Raw genomic sequence first — 22,724 nt, forward strand, 5'->3', positions numbered from 1 at the left:
ACCTGACTAACATCCCTGAGGTGTTAAAATGTGTATAATATATTATGATCTCTGAACAACATACTTTGGAACTGTCAAAATATAATTTGTAATCAAATCAATGTTTTAACATAGCTAATTCTTATTTATTTATAAATCTGCGAATTTGGTGATAGTTTTAATGATTTGAAACATGAGCAACAAATTAATTATATGCCACGCATGTCTAAGCACAGAGAGAACACTGTTCCCCATTAAAAAATTACAAGATTTACTAACAAATGTGGACTTGTTTGACTTGAATGTTTGTATACAAACTAATAAGAGTGTTTTTTCTAACTAAATTAAATGTACTAAACAAAACTTTTAAAATGATTTCAGCTGAGTAATGAAGGGGGCGTATGCTGGGAATGTAAAAGAATTTTCTTGAAGTTTTCGAGGTTCAAAAGGCAAATTGAATTAGCTCAAGAATCTTTACAGCAAGTGGAAAGGGTATGTCATTTCATTAACATACTTAACGATATTACTTAGTCCCACTTGCATCATCCCACTAACCCAGGGTTAAGCGGTTAAACCGTTAACCCAGTATCAAACTGTACTGGTAACCATGGTAACTCCAGGTTTAACCGGGTAACTACGGGTTACTGGGATGGTGCAAGTGGCGCTTAAAGTAATATCTACTCTAAATACTAGAGTTAGCCTAAGTTAAGTTGGCAGAGATTTTGAAAGCCCAGACCCAGCCAGACTGTGCAAGTGTTATTTTAAATGTCATACTTACTATGAAAATATCATACTTACTATATAAAATCACTGCCAACTTAGCTTGGTCTAAATTTAAACACTTGGAGTTTAATGCTAAGTGGTTATATAGTTTTGTAGTGTACTATAAAGTATTATTTTATAGTGTTTAAATTACTCATTATCTATAAAAAAATAGTATCGGAATCTGGGATTCCCAGTTCTCGCCATAAAAACTTTGGTGTTAGCCAAAGCCATAAAATTTTGTGTCATTGTGTAAATAACTTGGACTTAGAAATACTTATTAAATATTTCCAGCATAATAATAATATTATGAGCAGGTAAGGGTGGTATTTCATCTGTCCAATAACTTGATCCAATGTGATTGCGTCTCACTCTGGCATTAAGCAAAATGTGAGACAAAATTCACATTGGACAAAGAAATTTGACGGTGGAATATCACCCTAACCAATACACTCTTTGTGAAATTGCAATTCAATTTCAGACTTTAAATTAAAGCACTTGAATACTAACCTAAATCATTCTCTTGAAAAATTTTCAGCTCCAGGGCCTGCAATGCCTGAGTACATTATCATGCACAGTTTCTACTACCCCCAGTTATTCTATATCACACAATGAACCAGTAAACCCTGAAACCATAGACAACCAACCTAAAATAAAACTAGAAGTTGATGATGCATACAACATTTCAGATCATAATGATGATGTGCAAAACTTACTTGAATCTGATATTGAAATAGAAATTAAAAAAGAAGTTAACCCGACAGAACACACACGAGACAAAGAAACAAGGAAAGAAAGAAAAGAAATTAACCAACACATGCAAGGGACAGAAGTAAGAAATGGAAGAAAAAAAATTAAAGAACATATACAAGGGAAAGAAATAAAAGAAAGAAATAGAGTTAAAAAGAAAGTTAAAACCCTACCAACTACTAAAAAGAAAGTTAAAAAACTAACAATTGCAAAGAAGAAAAAGAAAATAATAGCAGATGATAAAGTTGATTTTGATGATATTAAGGATAAGTTCATAGAAGTAGAGTTCACAGAAGAGGAGATGGTAAAGAGCAGAGAAGAGAAGAGAAGCCACCCGAACTTTAAGAAACTTCCATACAATTGCTATACATGTGTGCTGGGGTTTACAAGGAAGGAGAATCATGAAATGCATATGGAAAAGAAACATAATGCGGTAAAGGCTTTTATTCTAAAAACATATGAAACAAACAAAAATTTAAAACAAAAATATTTGAATTAGGCATTTTAGGACAAGTTATATACAAAAAAAATGCCATAAAATAAATCACATTTTGGATTGTTGCGCTTTTAAAGCCAGTCCAGACGGAACAATTTTTTAGCCAATTTGTTTAAATTGTCTGTTCAAATCAGGTGGTGCGAACGGTCTATATTGTTTCCCATAAAATTTTAAGTCATAATGTATTGTTTGTCTGCATTTTCGTTAGTCATAATTTGTTTTCCTGAGAAACGCGTAACTTTTCAGATTTGCCATAAAACAAATGTAACCTATCTATAGGATAACCTTACGAAAGCCCTGAAAAGTTAACGGTTGCAGAATTATGATTAATGACCATGCTGACAATCATTACATTATGAAGTTTAATAATTATGTCAAACAAAGGGTGTCAAAAAATCTGGTGTGCACTGCCTACATAAACTTAGAGACAAATCACTGGCCCAATATTGCAGGGTTCTATGTTTTAACTTTTATTGAATTGAAATTTGAACATATGTCACAGTGACATTAAGTCGAATTTCAACTATCTTGAAAATGTAACATAGAACCCTGTAATATTGGACCAGCGAAATAATGGTTTATAATTATACATTTAGTATAGTTACTTAAAAATTAAAGCTACAGAGTAAATGTTTTATTTACTTTTTTCATTCAGAGTATCGGTCCTCATATCTGCCCAGTATGCCAAGTGTGCTTTTCCAGCGCTGCAACTCTAACCAAACACGTCCGGAAGCACTACCACAGCTACCGCTGCAAACTGTGCTCGTACGAGACCACGGAGCTCTGGTCAGCGCTCAGCCACAGTCAGGCCAAGCACAGCGGGGACGAGGAGGGCAGTATACATTGCAAGAAGTGTAGCTATGTTGCCAAGTAAGTGAAGACTTAAAAAATTATGTTTATAGCCCAAACACGTCCGGAAGCAGTACCACAGCTACCGCTGCAAACTGTGCTCGTATGAGACCACGGAGCTCTGGTCAGCGCTCAGCCACAGTCAGGCCAAACACAGCAAGGACGAGGAGGGCAGTATACATTGCAAGAAGTGTAGCTATGTTGCCAAGTAAGTGAAGACTTAAACAATTATGATTATAGCCCAAACACGTTCGGAAGCACTACCACAGCTACCGCTGCAAACTGTGCTCGTACGAGACCAGGGAGCTCTGGTCAGCGCTCAGCCACAGTCAGGCCAAACACAGCAAGGACGAGGAGGGCAGTATACATTGCAAGAAGTGTAGCTATGTTGCCAAGTAAGTGAAGACTTAAACAATTATGATTATAGCCCAAACACGTTCGGAAGCACTACCACAGCTACCGCTGCAAACTGTGCTCGTACGAGACCAGGGAGCTCTGGTCAGCGCTCAGCCACAGTCAGGGCAAGCACAGCAAGGACGAGGAGGGCAGTATACATTGCAAGAAGTGTAGCTATGTTGCCAAGTAAGTGAACTTAAACTATAGTACAAGGTACAAGTGTCTAAATAGGAAGGCCGAAAGCTGAGCTCCGTGTAGGGCCGAATGCCCGAAGCGTCCTAGAAAGGTCTGGGACGTCCGATACGTGCACGCTTCCTGCAACTTACACAACTATTTTAATAGCGAAGGCAGAGCTCCGCGTAGGGCCGAAGGCTCAAAGCTCCGGGAGAGGAGCATTTACGCGAGGCCAAAGGCTGAGCTGGAGGTTAGTGCCTGAGGTATGGAAACCCTAAAGGCGTTTACGAAATACGTCATTTTCTTTTGATCTATGACTTCCATGACGCATTTCCTGGTTGTATGTGAGGTTTTCCAATAATCTTTGAATAGTATTTTATTTCTAAAATCGGCTACTAAAATTTTTTTTTGAGAGTTGAACTAAGATAGGAGATTCCTCCTGTGTCTATTGCAATGACGCCCCGGGGGAAAGGCTACTAAACTCTTTTCTTTATGTTATTTTTTATTGAACAGGTGTCGCGAGGAGCTGGAGGCTCACACGAACTCCCAACATTACCTCATTTGCAAAGAGTGCGGGGAGAAGTTTAAAGGGTCCCACACGCTCAAAACGCATAAACGGTAACTATTGTTTATTTCTATCCATATTTAATAGGGTATTTTCCCACTAGTCAAATCAGTTACTTTTTTAGAACTGTCAAAACGATTTGTTAATATAGAATTTATATGAAACATTACATCGTGACGTCACGGTCAACTCGCCTACTATTTATACTTCTATCCGATTTATTAAATAGAACTTGTGTTTAAAAATAACTACTATCTGTGTTTTTCTAATAACAATCTGGTGCTTTATTTCATGCATAGTGTAAAATAATTTATTTTAAATACAGTATAATACCCTATTGTTCTATTAGATTACAAAAGTTGTCTCATCTCTGGTATCCAAATAATAAATATGAATAATAAGTTTTTGGCAAAAAATTCATTATGGTACAAGCTTTTGTCGTAGACTGTACTTTTTTCCACAGATAACTAATACTCATCGAGACAATTCTAAAAACCCTATTGGATCGCGTTCTCGCGTTGTTTTATTACAATGTTCCTATCTGTCTCCATGATATAAATTCTTCTGAAATATAGATTTTAAAAGTATATGATAGACTTGGTTTCATATTTGTCTATTGCAAAACTTATCTAGCGACGTATGTACAATCAACTGTAAAAATATGGGTGTAGCCAAGTTATTCAAAAATATGTCCCATAGTTCTTAATTCACTGACATAAGAGCTATGGGACATATTTTTGAGATGATATGTGCACCCATATTTTTACAGTTGACTGTACCACCACCACAGAATAAATAATAGTACTAGGTACAGAAGACTCACTCTCTAACAAAACGCGTCTGTCACGATCAGCACAGATATGGCCGCTAGGTGGCGACAGCGCCACGCGCGGCTTATGGCAAACCCCAAAATTGGGGTCGAACGGATGTACTTTTAGCTACCTGTAGCAAAGCGACGAGATCGCGGAGTGAGCCACGCCTGCCACCACGCTCCGCGATTGTTGCGCCATTTAGGGTCCTCGCTAAATTGGTTGTTCAATACTTACAACAGAATTTTCAATTGTTTTATTAGAACCCTAAATGGCACAACAATCCCGTTACTGGAATCAGTTACGTATCGCTGCCATACATGACCCAAAAATTTTTATTAAGCTATGAGCTTTATCACATCTGATATTTGAGTAATTCTAAGCATTTCTAGCCTGGGGTGGGGGGAGGGTGGGGTACAAAGACGCCCGCCACCCGTCATCTTTAAAAAAAAATCTATTCTGATCCTGGTGGGTACTAGGGCAAGTTTGGTATCATTTTCGTATAAACCAAAGACGTAGAATTCATTGCTGATATTTGTTTTTTTCAGTTTCATAGTAATTTTACAAGAAAAACGTAAAAAGGTGAAAAATTTGGTTGGATATTTTTGCTACGCGGAGCCGAAACTACAAAAGATAGAAAGTTGAAATTTGCACACTAGATTACATTTATAAAGTGTACAAGAGATACAAATACAAATACAAATACTTTATTAATAACGCCAAGTTACATGTCAGGTAAGAAGCGATTTTGAGAAATTCAACCCCTAAGGGGGTTAAAAAGGGGATGAAAGTTTGTATGGGGTTCAAGTTTTATTTTAAGCTAGGAATTTGAAACTTCGTAAAACGATATATTGTTAAGATACAAGAAAACTAATTTCAGCGTTTTTGAAAATTCATCCCCTAAGGTGGTGAAAAAGGGGTTGAAAGTTTGTATGGATATCAAAAAAATTTTCGAACGCGGGACTTGAATCTTTGTATATTATTAAAAGACAGGAAAAGTAATTTCAGCGTTTTGTAAAATTCATCCCTTAACAGGGTTAAAAAGGGGTTGAAAGTTTGAATCCATTACAAATCCGATCAGACACACATTTATTATTGCCTCCCAGGCTTGAAATGCTTAGAATTACTCAAGGAACATATGTGATGAAGCTCATAGCTTAATAAAAAAAATTTGGGTCAACTTTATAACTGCTTCCGCTACGTGTAGTGACTGTATGTGTACATACATTACTATCAAGTGACTGTATGTGTTCATACATTACTGTCAAGTGACTGTATGTGTACATACATTACTATCAAGTGACTGTGTGTGTTCATACATTACTGTCAAGTGACTGTATGTGTTCATACATTACTGTCAAGTGACTGTATGTGTACATACATTACTGTCAAGTGACTGTATGTGTTCATACATTACTGTCAAGTGACTGTATGTGTACATACATTACTGTCAAGTGACTGTATGTGTACATACATTACTGTCAAGTGACTGTATGTGTACATACATTACTATCAAGTGACTGTATGTGTACGTACATTACTATCAAGTGACTGTATGTGTTCATACATTACTATCAAGTGACTGTATGTGTACATACATTACTATCAAGTGACTGTATGTGTTCATACATTACTGTCAAGTGACTGTATGTGTACATACATTACTATCAAGTGACTGTGTGTGTACATACATTACTATCAAGTGACTGTGTGTGTTCATACATTACTGTCAAGTGACTGTATGTGTTCATACATTACTATCAAGTGACTGTATGTGTACGTACATACATTACTATCAAGTGACTGTATGTGTACATACATTACTATCAAGTGACTGTATGTGTTCATACATTACTGTCAAGTGACTGTATGTGTACGTACATACATTACTATCAAGTGACTGTGTGTGTTCATACATTACTATCAAGTGACTGTATGTGTACATACATTACTATCAAGTGACTGTATGTGTACATACATTACTATCAAGTGACTGTATGTGTTCATACATTACTGTCAAGTGACTGTATGTGTACGTACATACATTACTATCAAGTGACTGTATGTGTACATACATTACTATCAAGTGACTGTGTGTGTACATACATTACTATCAAGTGACTGTATGTGTACATACATTACTATCAAGTGACTGTGTGTGTACATACATTACTATCAAGTGACTGTATGTGTACATACATTACTATCAAGTGACTGTGTGTGTACATACATTACTATCAAGTGACTGTATGTGTTCATACATTACTATCAAGTGACTGTATGTGTACATACATTACTATCAAGTGACTGTATGTGTTCATACATTACTGTCAAGTGACTGTATGTGTACATACATTACTATCAAGTGACTGTGTGTGTTCATACATTACTGTCAAGTGACTGTATGTGTTCATACATTACTATCAAGTGACTGTATGTGTACATACATTACTATCAAGTGACTGTGTGTGTTCATACATTACTGTCAAGTGACTGTATGTGTTCATACATTACTATCAAGTGACTGTATGTGTACGTACATACATTACTATCAAGTGACTGTGTGTGTTCATACATTACTGTCAAGTGACTGTATGTGTTCATACATTACTGTCAAGTGACTGTATGTGTACATACATTACTATCAAGTGACTGTATGTGTTCATACATTACTGTCAAGTGACTGTATGTGTTCATACATTACTATCAAGTGACTGTATGTGTTCATACATTACTATCAAGTGACTGTATGTGTACATACATTACTATCAAGTGACTGTATGTGTTCATACATTACTGTCAAGTGACTGTGTGTGTACATACATTACTATCAAGTGACTGTATGTGTTCATACATTACTATCAAGTGACTGTATGTGTACATACATTACTATCAAGTGACTGTATGTGTTCATACATTACTGTCAAGTGACTGTATGTGTACATACATTACTATCAAGTGACTGTGTGTGTACATACATTACTATCAAGTGACTGTGTGTGTTCATACATTACTGTCAAGTGACTGTATGTGTTCATACATTACTATCAAGTGACTGTATGTGTACGTACATACATTACTATCAAGTGACTGTGTGTGTTCATACATTACTGTCAAGTGACTGTATGTGTTCATACATTACTGTCAAGTGACTGTATGTGTACATACATTACTATCAAGTGACTGTGTGTGTTCATACTAAACGGCGAGATCCATCGATCGAGGCGTCATCCATCGGTGTTTGACATCACTACGATAACCGACAATGTCACATCACTAGAGGTGGTCGTCCATCTTAGATTGGTTTTACGCGAGAGCGTCTTGGCATATTATTTTCAGATCTATACTCTCATATATGTGATTCCCTAATAAATCTTGTTATAAAGTGGTGCCTGGTGTTTTTACTCTTACAGCTTCAGAAGTGCGATAGTGATTCCTCGCCTACTATGATATGATTTGTCGGAAAAGTCATTCCTTGTTTCATTGTTGTGAACGTTATCGTTATATAAAATAATTACTCTGATTGTAATGAGTAAACGCATCAACACCACTCATCAGTTAGGGATTAAAATATACAAGGTCTTACCGTCTAAGACCTACAAGGATAAACTTACAAAACTAACCTAACTAAACGAACCTACTAAACTACTGCCGCCTATCTTTTCCTTGTGTTGTGTTTGTGTTTACTTTCAGATACCCATTGCAGTTATGTTGCAGTGTATGTGTTTACGTTGCATCATGACTGTCTAAAAAAAAAACACATATGGACAGTGTAATACAGCTCCAAGATGATGATGAATGATGATGATGGAGATTACAATATTCACAGCAGAAGGTTACAAGACATAGACTGACAGTATGGTGTAATGTATAATAAAATAAATCCTTGGGATTACAAAGTAAGAATTAAAGTTGACTCAGGTAAGCAGTCGTTGATCCAACACCTAAGAATGCTCCGGGGCCAAAGTGGTAAATATTCACTGCCTCTCTTATATGTTGTGTTATTTTTGTGATTCATGTGCTTTCAGATACATAACATAATGTGATTATATACACCTGACACATTAACACAATGCTATAATCATTTTCTAAGATTTGTATTCCGGTGTGAGAAGTAAATTCAAGTAAAAGTCATACAAAACAATTTTGGTAATATAAATTTAGCCTTGATTGATACTATGTGTATGGTGATGTTATGCTTTCACAATTAACAATAAGCGCTACTTAATACTTTCCCTTTACAGTCAAATTAAAATAGATTCCAAGTTTTCAAAAACACAAACCGATAAGGAAAGTGAATTGTTGTTTCACATATGTGTGTGTGTGTGTGCTTATTGCAACTGAAATAATGCTTTGTTAGTATGTTTTTGAGTTGTGTAATTTCCAGAAATTTGACAGCAATGATTCTTGAAGTGAATTACCATACCGTTGAAGGCACTAGAGCGGTTATCAGCTCAGACCTCTATAATGAACCCGGACATGGATAATATTTCAAAGTTAGTTGGTTATGGATGCCAGTTATATTATGTTCAAGTAATTCATTATATGCAGAAAATGTTGATAAGTGACTAATCTCTGATGCCATGGAAAATGAGGTATTTATTTGAAAAAAAAATGATTGTTCATGTTTTACATGCATACTAATGGTTAGTATGTGTTACATGGACTGTGGGTTGGTAAAATGCGCTTTGTGAATAAGCAAAAGGAATGATTGGCATCTATTTTATAGCTGGTTAGTATTGTCTGTGACAGGTTTATTCGCTCCATGTTTCCGGAGCCTCCTCGGGCTGAATATTTAAAAAGATGTTCCATATCTCATATAACCTCATACATCCTTACAATTCATATTAAGTTGGAGACAAACTGATATATATTATAAGGTAGTATCTCAGTAGAAGTGTCAAAAAAAATTAACAAGGATAATTTCTGTCTGTACATAATAAATATAGATTATGAATTTATGAATAAAAGGTCTATCCAACCATTGCATACAACATATAGTGTGTTGACATGTTGTGATTGTTGTTTTGTTCATGGGGATGTTGGTTTAAGTTGAAATTGCAAATATTTTTCACAAAATGTCATGTTATAAAATTAACCAAAGACATATATTTAAACAGACTTACCAAACTAATGAAAATTATATTGGCATGATATTGTCAAGTGTTTGAGTTATTGACAATGATAATCATTTGTGTTCTAACAGTATTTTTCAGATGCATTTCCTTATAACAAAACTTGATTGCTGGTGAAGTTTTGACCATAATTGTTTTGTTCATATGGGGATGTTGGTTTAAGTTGAAATTGCAAATATTTTTCACAAAATGTCATGTTATAAAATTAACCAAAGACATATATTTAAACAGACTTACCAAACTAATGAAAATTTTATTGGCATGATATTGTCAAGTGTTTGAGTTATTGACAATGATAATCATTTGTGTTCTAACAGTATTTTTCAGATGCATTTCCTTATAACAAAACTTGATTGCTGGTGAAGTTTTGACCATAATTGTTTTGTTCATATGGGGATGTTGGTTTAAGTTGAAATTGCAAATATTTTTCACAAAATGTCATGTTATAAAATTAACCAAAGACATATATTTAAACAGACTTACCAAACTAATGAAAATTTTATTGGCATGATATTGTCAAGTGTTTGAGTTATTGACAATGAAATCATTTGTGTTCTAACAGTATTTTTCAGATGCATTTCCTTATAACAAAACTTGATTGCTGGTGAAGTTTTGACCATAAGGTGTAATCATATACTTGCACTGATGAATTATGATTACAGGAGATTCCAATGTTTAAATCTTGTCAAAAAAAATGGACATATTGTATTAGATATTAATTGCGCTGATTGGTAAAGCAGGTTGCTGCTAATGGTAAGCAAGGTGAATTCTTTCAGGAGTCAATATAGACTTTGACGGTCTACATGATGTACATGTCTTTTACATACAATTGCTACTGGACTCTAAACGTACCGGTCAGTTAAATGTTAAATGGATGAATATTAAACGAAGGTAAATAGCTTGGTTAAAGCTTTCTAAGTAACTATTTTAACCCGTTCACTGCTGCTGAACATTGACCGAAGGATATCATGTCATCATGAGTTACTGTTTGAAGTTATTAATGGTTTTCGTCTGAACTTGTAGTGTGTTATGGTACTGTTTGCATTATAAAACAGTACACTTATTGCTTCTGGGTTTCATAAATCAGAAGTAAAAAAAAAAAAAAAAATAAACAATAATAATTATAATGTTTCTTGTTTTGCAAACTGCATAAACTGTGGTTTATTATGTTATGAACTCATTTACCTTTAAATGTGTGCTTGCATGGCATTTAACAAAATTATTTAGTTTTGTGCAGGTATAAGATGATGTGATGAGTTACCTACACATAAAATGCACATATACAGCTGAAGAAAATCAACCATGTGTCTTGGGATTGAAAGCTTTATGGTTTAAGCATATGTGCCATTGATTCAGCTGATTGATCATTATCAATATACACTTTCATGATGGTTGAAAATACAAATTTGTGAAACCTCGGTAAGGCGAACCTGGGTAACAGAGGAACCTCGATAACATGAACTTCTCGCCGTGTGCCTGCTACACTGCCACATCTCAAAAAACCGTTTTTTCGAGAAATCGCGTCTCAAAGTTTTGAGAGTATAGTTCAGGGTGTTTAATAGGATCTTACTCCTTTAGTTTTAGGTCTATGAATTTAAAATTTAGCTTTTTTTACTCGGAATGATATAACCTTCCTTATGACCACGCTACTTTTTTAAAGAAATGTATATTTTTTAAGACACAAGGCCCGAAAGACAGGTATTTAGAGTTGTGGCCGTATTGCAGAAAGGTTTTTTAAAGATTTTGAGATGCGGCCAAATTTAAACACAAAATTATTGGATAAAGGTTACCATGCAAATATAAATAAAAACACCAAAATAGTTAAAATCCCTTTATTTTTACCCGACTACGGCAACGCAAAAGGAGGGTTATGATTTTGACCGGTATGTATGTGGGTATGTATGTATGTATGTATGTATGTTCATTTGTTCCCTCATAACTTCTAAAGTACACATTATAATTTGACAAACGATATGTCATTCGAATTATCTTAATCGTCCGCTGGTTATAGGCTTTATGAAGTCACAAAAAAATGAACAAGGCGTCCTCTAGAGGTCATAAAGTCACGAACGAAAAAAATAAAAATAAGTAATGATTACGTGATGTATATCATTTGAAAGAGCTCAGTTAGCACATTTCAAATATATAAATATTGTTAGCTTTTGCGACCGGCTTTGCTTGCATGCACCCGATGAAACATTAATTTATCGGGTAGGTAATTCGAACTACGAATCTACAAGCGCTCTGGATTCTATCCGCGTATTACCCGACTACGGCGATACAAGAAGGTATTTGCAAAATAAATTTGTTTGGCCGCTATAAACATAGTGTTATTTTTAATGACCTGCAATATTTTATAACGTGAATAGGTATAGAAGTCCAGATCAGCCAAAATGTATGAAACAGCCGTACAAGAGACGTAGGAAGCTCGCTGTACGCGTTCCAAAGCCGGGCGCCTTCGGCGCCCTCATACTAGAGGAGTCGGGCGTAGCCTGACGTACGTGGCGCGCTGCAAGCAGTCCAAAGCCAGGCGACTTCGACTTTCTCATACTAAAAGTGTCGACATACGTGACACGCTGGACGCTTACCAAATCCGGGCAAATGCATGAAACAGCCGTACAAAAGACGTGCGGGCACGCTGTACGTGTTCCAAATCCGGGCGCCTTCGGCGCCCTCATACTCAACGCGTCGGGTGTAGCCCGTCGTCGTCGTCACTGTATGCGTTCAAAGCCGGGCGCCTTGGGCGCTCTTATACTAAAAGAGTCGGGCGTAGCCCGACGTACGAAGCTCGCTCTACGCGTTCCAAAGCCGGGCGCCTTTGGCGCCCTCATACTAAAAGAGTCGGGCGTAGCCCGACGTACGAAGCTCGCTCTACGCGTTCCAAAGCCGGGCGCCTTTGGCGCCCTTATACTAAAGGAGTCAGGCGTAGCCCGACGTACAAGACACGCTCTACGCGTTCCAAAGCCGGGCGCCTTCGGCGCCCTCATAGTAATAGAGTCGGGCGTAGCCCGACGTAGGAGGCGCACTGTACACGTTCCAAAGCTGGGCGCCGAAAGCGCCTCCATGCCAAAGGATAGCGCAGCCCGATATATGTGGCGCTCTGCGTGTATTTCTGTACTGGGGATGCCCTCGAAAAAGTAATATAAAGTGACTTCGAATAGGTAGTTAGTAACGAAGTCATGACCCCAAAATTAATTAAATAAAAAATAAGTTCAAAAACTAAAACCCGACTACTGCAAATCGCGCTCTAAAAGTATGAAACAAGACAGAATTCTTATCTGAAGTTATCAAACAGGAAATATTATAAATGTTATAATTTTTTTAATAAAAAAATACAACATAATATGTATAATTTACTACATTATTTATATTTTTACAGAGATTCAGAGGATAGCTTTGGTCGTATGCCACTTTACCTTAAAGTTTATAATCGTGGCATACGACCATGCACGGCGATCCTTTGAATATCTCTGTAAATATATCAAAAATGTAATACATTTTATTACGTTGTATTTTTTTATTAAAAAAATTATAACATTTATAATATTTCCTGTTTGATAACTTCAGATAAGAATTCTATCTTGTTTCATACTTTTTAGAGCGCGATTTGCAGTAGTCGGGTTTTAGTTTTTGAACTTATATCAACTTTGATAGGAACAAGATCACTGTACGCGATAATAATAATATGTGTAACTCAGCTAATTATTATTTTCTAGGACGCAACTCAAAAGCTTCATTTAAAACGTGTGCTTTATAGCCACAACTCAAAAGTGGCTGTATTGCAGGGAATTGTCTGACAATTTATGGTCAAATGCATAAGGCCACTTGTGAGAAAAAGGCTCTTAAAGACCTTTTTTGCTATGGCTCTCGAAATAAGGTCGTAAATTGAACAATTTTGAATACGAATCTGCAATAATCCAGAAAATCAAAATTTTTGAATTGTGGCAGTATAGCAGGCACACGGCGTTCTGTTCAGGCTCTACTGTAGTTCAACCGTGGTATAGTAAGAGTGTTGCCTTTATTTAGGGGCACGGAAGAGGCACGCCAAGTTGCACATGATCATTTACATTGGTTGCATAGTAGCAACTGCTTATTATCTTATATTTTCCATATTAACGCCAAATGCTGCTATTTCAGGTACCGTTTTCAGATTAAGAACTGACGACAAGTATATTCTCAGATTAAGAACTGAGATATAATTTTATTAGACACTCGGATTGAGAACTGAGTTATTATTTTATTTATATTACTTACTCTCGGATTAGGAACCGAGTTGTGACTTTGTTTTATTTCAGATTTAGAACTGGGTTACTGTTGTCATATTAATGTATTTTGTTAGCGGGTTTGCCGACTAATGAAGGCAAATGCTGTTATTTGAGGTACCGTTTACAGATTAAGAACTGACTATATTTTCAGACTAAGACTGAGTTATACTTTTATTAAAAACTCGGATTGAGAACTGAGTTTTGATTTTATTTATATTACTTACTCTCGGATTAGGAACCGAGTTGTGATTTTGTTTTATTCCAGATTTAGAACTGGGTTACTGTTATCATACTAATGTGTTTTGTTAACGGGTTTGCCGACTAAACCTAGAAAATAAACACATTGTGCTTGATTAAATATTGTAGTAACCATGGTAATGCTTGCGGTATGTTATTTATGCCACCCCACTGTTAGCCATTTTACTCTAAAGGCTGGTTCATAATTCTACCGGTTGCTTCAATGTCTGCTATAGAGCTTTAATTATTGTGTGCTCTTTAAGAAGTGCTATTACTTTTGTCTTGGCAAGGGATGCTATCCTCAAGAGGCTAGTTCCTGGCGCCGGTAATCGCAACAAAGGCTTAAAGGAGCGGTCTGTTGCTTGTCACTATCCTTAAGAGGTTAGTTTGTTCCTGGTATCTGCAGTGCAGGCCTAAAGGGGCGGACCGCTGTATGTGATATAATACTATCCTTAAGAGGCTAGTTTGTCCCTGGTATCTGCAGTGCAGGCCTCAAGGGGCGGACCGCTGTATGTGATATAATACTATCCTTAAGAGGCTAGTTTGTTCCTGGTATCTGCAGTGCAGGCCTAAAGGGGCGGACCGCTGTATGTGATATAATACTATCCTTAAGAGGCTAGTTTGTTCCGGGTATCTGCAGTGCAGGTCTTAAGGGGCGGACCACTGTATGTGATATAATACTACCCTTAAGGGGTTAGTTTGTTCCTGGTATCTGCAGTGCAGGCCTAAAGGGGCGGACCACTGTATGTGATATAATACTATCCTTAAGAGGCTAGTTTGTTCCTGGTATCTGCAGTGCAGGCCTAAAGGGGCGGACCGCTGTATGTGATATAATACTATCCTTAAGAGGCTAGTTTGTTCCGGGTATCTGCAGTGCAGGTCTTAAGGGGCGGACCACTGTATGTGATATAATACTATCCTTAAGAGGCTAGTTTGTTCCTGGTATCTGCAGTGCAGGCCTTAAGGGGCGGACCGCTGTATGTGATATAATACTATCCTTAAGAGGCGGTCCATTGTATATGATATGAGATTATCCTTAAGAGGACCATTATTTCTACTACCGATAACTGTTTTATCTATATCGTACTATTTGTTGTTGACCTTGAGAGGTTGGCTTGAGACTTTGTTTACAAAAGGATATTTAAATGACCTTAAGACTGATGATCTCAAGGTTACCTTGAAAGGGTTGCTTGCACTAATACCTTCTAGAGATCGCTGGCGCAGTTCCGGATCCAGTAGACGTTGAGGTAGTGCCAGTTCAAGATGCCCAGTAGAACGAGTGCGTGCAATGGGCTCCGTGACAGCCTTATCGTGAAGGGCTGACTTCTACGGTCGTTGCCTCTACAATGGCAGTGATATTCTAGCCTGCATGTGGTATTTTAACAGGGTAATGTTTTCTTTTTGTCCAATAATCAAATCTGTGGTTATATGCCATTAGTCACGATGCTAGAAAGCGGTGACATGAAGTACCTACTTGATTACGTCGCCATTAAGGGTGATTATGTAATTTATTAACAATGTTGCTAAAGAGCGCTCATGAGTTCTGTCCAATTATAACTGCATCTTTCTCATGTATTTCCAGAAGTAGACCTTTTGACTGTGATGGTTATTACGGTATAATTTTAGGGCTATCAAGCCGGACCTGTGATCAAAGGGTCTAACTGTGCCATTTGCGCATTAATATATCATCGAAACCTTATCATGATTATTTGAACAACATTGTGGTATGCTAATGTCACAGCCTGTCGATGGCGCTAGGGTGAATTATAACGCCTTGTTATATTAAGGAACTGAGGCTTTTCACATGTATGTTACAAAGTTTTGTGAATAAGAGTTTGTACTGTTTACATGTGCTGTATCGGAGGGCACCTATGCACATGCATGAGACGTGTCCCACATTAGCCTCCCACCAGTTGAGGAGCCAACTCAACGGAGGAGCCAACCAGTAATGAACTGGTGGAGGCTACCGCCACCTGGTGAAGGCCCAGCTTGCTGCGACTGCGTTGGCTGCGGCAGTCTTCAGTGGTGGCCTTGATAACAGTGACCTGACGGGACGTAGGTCGGGTCAGAAGATGGCCGAGCTAAACGGCGAGATCCATCGATCGAGGCGTCATCCATCGGTGTTTGACATCACTACGATAACCGACAATGTCACATCACTAGAGGTGGTCGTCCATCTTAGATTGGTTTTACGCGAGAGCGTCTTGGCATATTATTTTCAGATCTATACTCTCATATATGTGATTCCCTAATAAATCTTGTTATAAAGTGGTGCCTGGTGTTTTTACTCTTACAATACATTACTGTCAAGTGACTGTATGTGTTCATACATTACTATCAAGTGACTGTATGTGTACGTACATACATTACTATCAAGTGACTGTGTGTGTTCATACATTACTGTCAAGTGACTGTATGTGTTCATACATTACTATCAAGTGACTGTATGTGTACATACATTACTATCAAGTGACTGTATGTGTTCATACATTACTGTCAAGTGACTGTATGTGTCCATACATTACTATCAAGTGACTGTATGTGTACATACATTACTATCAAGTGACTGTATGTGTTCATACATTACTGTCAAGTGACTGTATGTGTCCATACATTACTATCAAGTGACTGTATGTGTACATACATTACTATCAAGTGACTGTATGTGTTCATACATTACTATCAAGTGACTGTATGTGTTCATACATTACTATCAAGTGACTGTATGTGTACATACATTACTATCAAGTGACTGTATGTGTACATACATAACTATCAAGTGACTGTATGTGTACATACATTACTATCAAGTGACTGTATGTGTTCATACATTACTGTCAAGTGACTGTATGTGTACATACATTACTGTCAAGTGACTGTATGTGTTCATACATTACTATCAAGTGACTGTATGTGTACATACATTACTATCAAGTGACTGTATGTGTTCATACATTACTGTCAAGTGACTGTATGTGTACATACATTACTGTCAAGTGACTGTATGTGTTCATACATTACTGTCAAGTGACTGTATGTGTACATACATTACTGTCAAGTGACTGTATGTGTACATACATTACTGTCAAGTGACTGTATGTGTACATACATTACTATCAAGTGACTGTATGTGTACATACATTACTGTCAAGTGACTGTATGTGTACATACATTACTGTCAAGTGACTGTATGTGTACATACATTACTATCAATCAAGTGACTGTGTGTACATACATTACTGTCAAGTGACTGTATGTGTACATACATTACTGTCAAGTGACTGTATGTGTTCATACATTACTGTCAAGTGACTGTATGTGTACATACATTACTATCAAGTGACTGTATGTGTACATACATTACTGTCAAGTGACTGTATGTGTACATACATTACTGTCAAGTGACTGTATGTGTACATACATTACTGTCAAGTGACTGTATGTGTACATACATTACTATCAAGTGACTGTATGTGTACATACATTACTATCAAGTGACTGTATGTGTACATACATTACTGTCAAGTGACTGTATGTGTTCATACATTACTGTCAAGTGACTGTATGTGTACATACATTACTGTCAAGTGACTGTATGTGTACATACATTACTGTCAAGTGACTGTATGTGTACATACATTACTGTCAAGTGACTGTATGTGTACATACATTACTATCAATCAAGTGACTGTGTGTACATACATTACTATCAAAGCCGCATCCACGTGTCCCCGCGCGTTTCGCTCCCGCGGCCACCTGGATACATGACCACACACTGTGTCATGGGCAGTACAGCTACATACATTACAAACTCTTATAGCCGCATCCACTCGTCCGTGCGCTCGCACGCATGCGAGTCGTGCCCTTGCACGTTCCGGTCGCTCGGGCGCCTGGAGGCGCACGCCGCCGCGCACGGGCCCGCCGCCGCCGCGCGCCGCGCCTACTGCGCCGAGTGCCGAGTGCAGTACAAGAACGTCTACGTCTATAGGAACCATCTGGTGAATAGCGCCAATCACAGCGAGAGGAGGTTAGTGCATTCAATATTATAGGTTATAGGTTATCGCGGGCTTGTTTTCCGCAACTCGACGTCTATTATTGCGCCTATTTTGCGTGATGGGATGGCGGCACTATTCCTGCCAACCCGACTCCACCAAGAAGCCTAGCAGACCCTTAATGTTGCCGACGACTTCTGGGAGAGACCCCGGTGAGCCGAGGTGTTGCATTCAATATTAAAAAGCGGCCAAGTGCGAGTCGTACTCGCGTTCCAAGGGTCCCGTACATTAAGTCCGACTCACACTTGACTGCACATTTCTAATAAGTTACTTATTTTCTTGAATTACTTCTAAACTATTTATCCTAAACTTATAAAAATATCAAGATTCTTACAATGAGCTCTTTCATTTGATATGTAACACGCTAACACGATATAATTTGAAAAACTTAATTTTTTATATTTCTCATTTACAAGTGGCCTCCATATTTAAAATTCATTTGTTTACGTTACATGAACGTCTTTGGGTCACAGACTTACATATTTTAAGTAAAAAAACACTCGATATGTTTCACTACTACGATTAGAATAACTTTAAAAGTGGAAAAATTACTGTCTTTGGTAAGACTTGAACTCACGCGATACTCCAGTGCTCTGCCATCTGAGTCACCAAAACCTCATCCATAGCAAATCTTTCCACCATATTATGGGTCGAGGGGATCCTAGCGACATCTACCGTAAGATTGTTACACTTCTTAAACCAATTTGTTTTCCAGAAGTCGTGAGTTCAAGTCTCACCCAAGACAGTAACTTTTCCACTTTGATAAAAATTAAAATTATGTTTCACTACGTACCGAGGAGTGTCGTTTGTCTGTTGGCTTTTTATTAAATAAATGTTAAGTTCATTAAATTACATTTTTTTTTAATCCAGGTATCACTGCGAAGAGTGTGGCAAGAACTTCGCGTCTAAAGTCTACTACAAGAGGCACTACTCGTTTTACCACCAGAAAGAGTCTAAACACAAATGCGAGCTCTGCGACCGGGTGAGTCCCTACTTCGTTTTCTTAAGTGCCGTATAACGGGGTGAGTAGGTTTCGCGGGGAGAGTTGGGTTATGAATGGGGAGAGAAGGTTTGAGAGGGGGGTGAGTAGGGATTTATGTTAAATCTTATGAGTATAGGGGACAATAATAATAATTTCAAAATTAGTCATCAAGCCTATTTTGTTTCAGTTGTTCATATCCGATTTCCGGCTGCGCCACCACCGGCAGATGCGGCACGGCGCGGAGCGGCCCCGGAACCACGCGTGCGACCAGTGCGGGAAGAAGTTCTATGTAAGGGCCACCCGACATTTAGCGTCTTTCGAGCGTCGGCGTCTGGTCAGCGCTATGGAAAATGACGTCGCTGCACAGTTGCGTCGACGTTGCGTCGAGCAGCGGCCATAGAGTTGTAGACGCTGACGCTCGAAAGACGCTAAATGTGGGGTCGCCCTAAGTATGATTTAATATTATGTAATTTATTTAATCCCACCAAAAACATTCTGTAAAAAACTAGCCAAGTCTCGATGGAGCTGCTTGTTTATCTCTAAAAAGTAATGAAATCTAGACAAAGTCGTGCCAAGTCTAAGGTTCCTTACTGCGATTTCTTTATTATTATAGTTAATGTTGTGTGACTTGGCCGTTGAAGGGTACACAAGGGTACAAAACCAGGTGCTCCATGACACCATTGCACCAATCTGCCATTGCACCAAAAAGAAGTGTTTGTTTCAGGCTCGCCCATACATAAGTATTATTGAAATACGCAGCTTTATCAAGCCTACAATTGACTGGTTATTGAATCAACGTTTTCCAAGTGGCAATTTTCCATCGTCAATGGGTAGCGGTTCTGGCGACAGATTGGTGCAATGGTGTCATGGAGCACCTGGTTTTGTACCCTTGTGTACCCTTCAACGGCCAAGTCACACAACATTAACTATAATAATAAAGAAATCGCAGTAAGGAACCTTAGACTTGGCACGACTTTGTCTAGATTTCATTACTTTTTAGAGATAAACAAGCAGCTCCATCGAGACTTGGCTAGTTTTTTACAGAATGTTTTTGGTGGGATTTCACTTCTTTTTGTAGAAACCCCCTGGCACTGATTAAAATAACCGACTTGGTTTCACATTACATCTCAAAACTTATTTGTAGTAAAAGCGTTGCGAGACTTGCACCTTTTTACATGTAATGTTTTTGATGGGATCTCATCTCTTTTTGTAGGCAGTCCTTCTTTTCGGGTACTCATACCCATACTATGTATACACATATCATAACTAAACATATCTTCATTCATACTCACATCGTACATCGTAGTGTACCTTTACTTTACTTTACCTACTATTTGTAGGAACTGCAACAGTAACTTTGTAATATCATATATTTATATGGGATTACAAACTTACTTATGCAGTTCTTAGATCTTTAAAACGTGACTGATATTGCAATATTTTTAGGTTTTCCCTTTATGTGGCCATTAAACCCTAACTCTGTACCAAATTTCAGCTCTCTGAGTTTATGGGAAGTACTAGTTCTATTCTGATGATCATGAGTGAGTTTCATAAATGCGAAACTTTGCTTTCGCTTAACTTCGGAACTAAATGACCTACAGACTTGAAATTTTGGATTTTAAGTATGTGATTATAGCTTACTGGATGACCAAAATTTCTGCGTTCTGGTCTTATCCAGAGGTTCTCAAATAGGGGCCTGAAAATGCGGCGAAATGGTTCCTGTAAAGGATGGTACGGCAGTGTTTGCTTCGCGCTCGACTTGGCGGGGGCACTGCCGTGCCCCCCGATTACCAGAGCCCGGAATTCTCGTAGCATTTTTGAGCTGTCATAGGGATTTCTCGTTTATCGACTTCCGATTATACATATGTATATCGATAAGCATGCGAGTTCTCGCATCGTCTAAATGGGTTCTGATTGTAATAATTATTATTCCAGACGGCGACGACCCTGCGCGCACACGTGCTGACGCACTCGTCGGCGCGCACGTTCATGTGCGCGCGCTGCGGCGACACGTTCAAGCAGCGCCCCGCGCTCTACACGCACACGCGGCTCGTGCACCAGGGGCTCAAGAGACACGCTACGTAGTGCACCAGGGGCTCAAGAGACACGCTACGTAGTGCACCAGGGGCTCAAGAGACACGCTACGTAGTGCACCAGGGGCTCAAGAGACACGCTACGTAGTGCACCAGGGGCTCAAGAGACACGCTACGTAGTGCACCAGGGGCTCAAGAGACACGCTACGTAGTGCACCCGGGGCTCAAGAGACACGCTACGTAGTGCACCAGGGGCTCAAGAAACACGCTACGTAGTGCACCAGGGGCTCAAGAGACACGCTACGTAGTGCACCCGGGGCTCAAGAGACACGCTACGTAGTGCACCAGGGGCTCAAGAGACACGCTACGTAGTGCACCAGGGGCTCAAGAGACACGCTACGTAGTGCACCAGGGGCTCAAGAGACACGCTACGTAGTGCACCAGGGGCTCAAGAGACACGCTACGTAGTGCACCAGGGGCTCAAGAGACACGCTACGTAGTGCACCAGGGGCTCAAGAGACACGCTACGTAGTGCACCAGGGGCTCAAGAGACACGCTACGTAGTGCACCAGGGGCTCAAGAGACACGCTACGTAGTGCACCCGGGGCTCAAGAGACACGCTACGTAGTGCACCAGGGGCTCAAGAGACACGCTACGTAGTGCACCAGGGGCTCAAGAGACACGCTACGTAGTGCACCAGGGGCTCAAGAAACACGTTACGTAGTGCACCAGGGGCTCAAGAGACACGCTACGTAGTGCACCAGGGGCTCAAGAGACACGCTACGTAGTGCACCAGGGGCTCAAGAGACACGCTACGTAGAGCACCAGGGGCTCAAGAGACACGCTACGTAGTGCACCAGGGGCTCAAGAGACACGCTACGTAGTGCACCAGCTCAAGAGACACGCTACGTAGTGCACCAGGGGCTCAAGAGACACGCTACGTAGTGCATCGGGGGCTCAAGAGACACGCTACGTAGTGCACCAGGGGCTCAAGAAACTAGCTACGTAGTGCACCAGGGGCTCAAGAGACACGCTACGTAGTGCACCAGGGGCTCAAGAGACACGCTACGTAGTGCATCGGGGGCTCAAGAGACACGCTACGTAGTGCATCGGGGGCTCAAGAGACACGCTACGTAGTGCACCAGGGGCTCAAGAAACTAGCTACGTAGTGCACCAGGGGCTCAAGAGACACGCTACTTAAAACACGCTCACCTGTTGCTCCGACTAGCCCCTATCACAT

General features: G+C 39.0%; 1 protein-coding gene across 1 annotated transcript; it reads left to right on the forward strand.

Annotated features, from left to right (window-relative positions):
- The first annotated feature begins 97 nt into the window (after nt 1-97).
- On the forward strand, nt 98-21,536 carry LOC134677662 (zinc finger protein 345-like). The gene is made up of 9 exons (XM_063536123.1): nt 98-283; nt 361-471; nt 1,280-1,924; nt 2,643-2,857; nt 3,920-4,024; nt 18,238-18,444; nt 19,340-19,451; nt 19,639-19,740; nt 21,387-21,536. Exons 1-9 carry the CDS (start codon nt 173-175, stop codon nt 21,534-21,536), a joined length of 1,758 nt encoding a protein of 585 aa, XP_063392193.1. The 5' UTR covers nt 98-172.
- Nucleotides 21,537-22,724: the final 1,188 nt, after the last annotated feature.

Source organism: Cydia fagiglandana, chromosome 26 (assembly GCF_963556715.1).
Source record: "Cydia fagiglandana chromosome 26, ilCydFagi1.1, whole genome shotgun sequence".
Classification (NCBI taxonomy): Eukaryota; Metazoa; Arthropoda; class Insecta; order Lepidoptera; family Tortricidae; genus Cydia; species Cydia fagiglandana.

What these genes read in the sequence shown, in the direction of transcription:
- LOC134677662 (XM_063536123.1), top strand. Translation starts at nt 173, where the DNA reads ATGAGCAACAAATTAATTATATGCCACGCATGTCTAAGCACAGAGAGA. An exon ending in GCCAATCACAGCGAGAGGAG is followed by an intron (nt 18,445 to 19,339) that starts GTTAGTGCATTC and finishes TTTTTAATCCAG; the next exon opens with GTATCACTGCGAAGAGTGTG. An exon ending in AGTGCGGGAAGAAGTTCTAT is followed by an intron (nt 19,741 to 21,386) that starts GTAAGGGCCACC and finishes TTATTATTCCAG; the next exon opens with ACGGCGACGACCCTGCGCGC.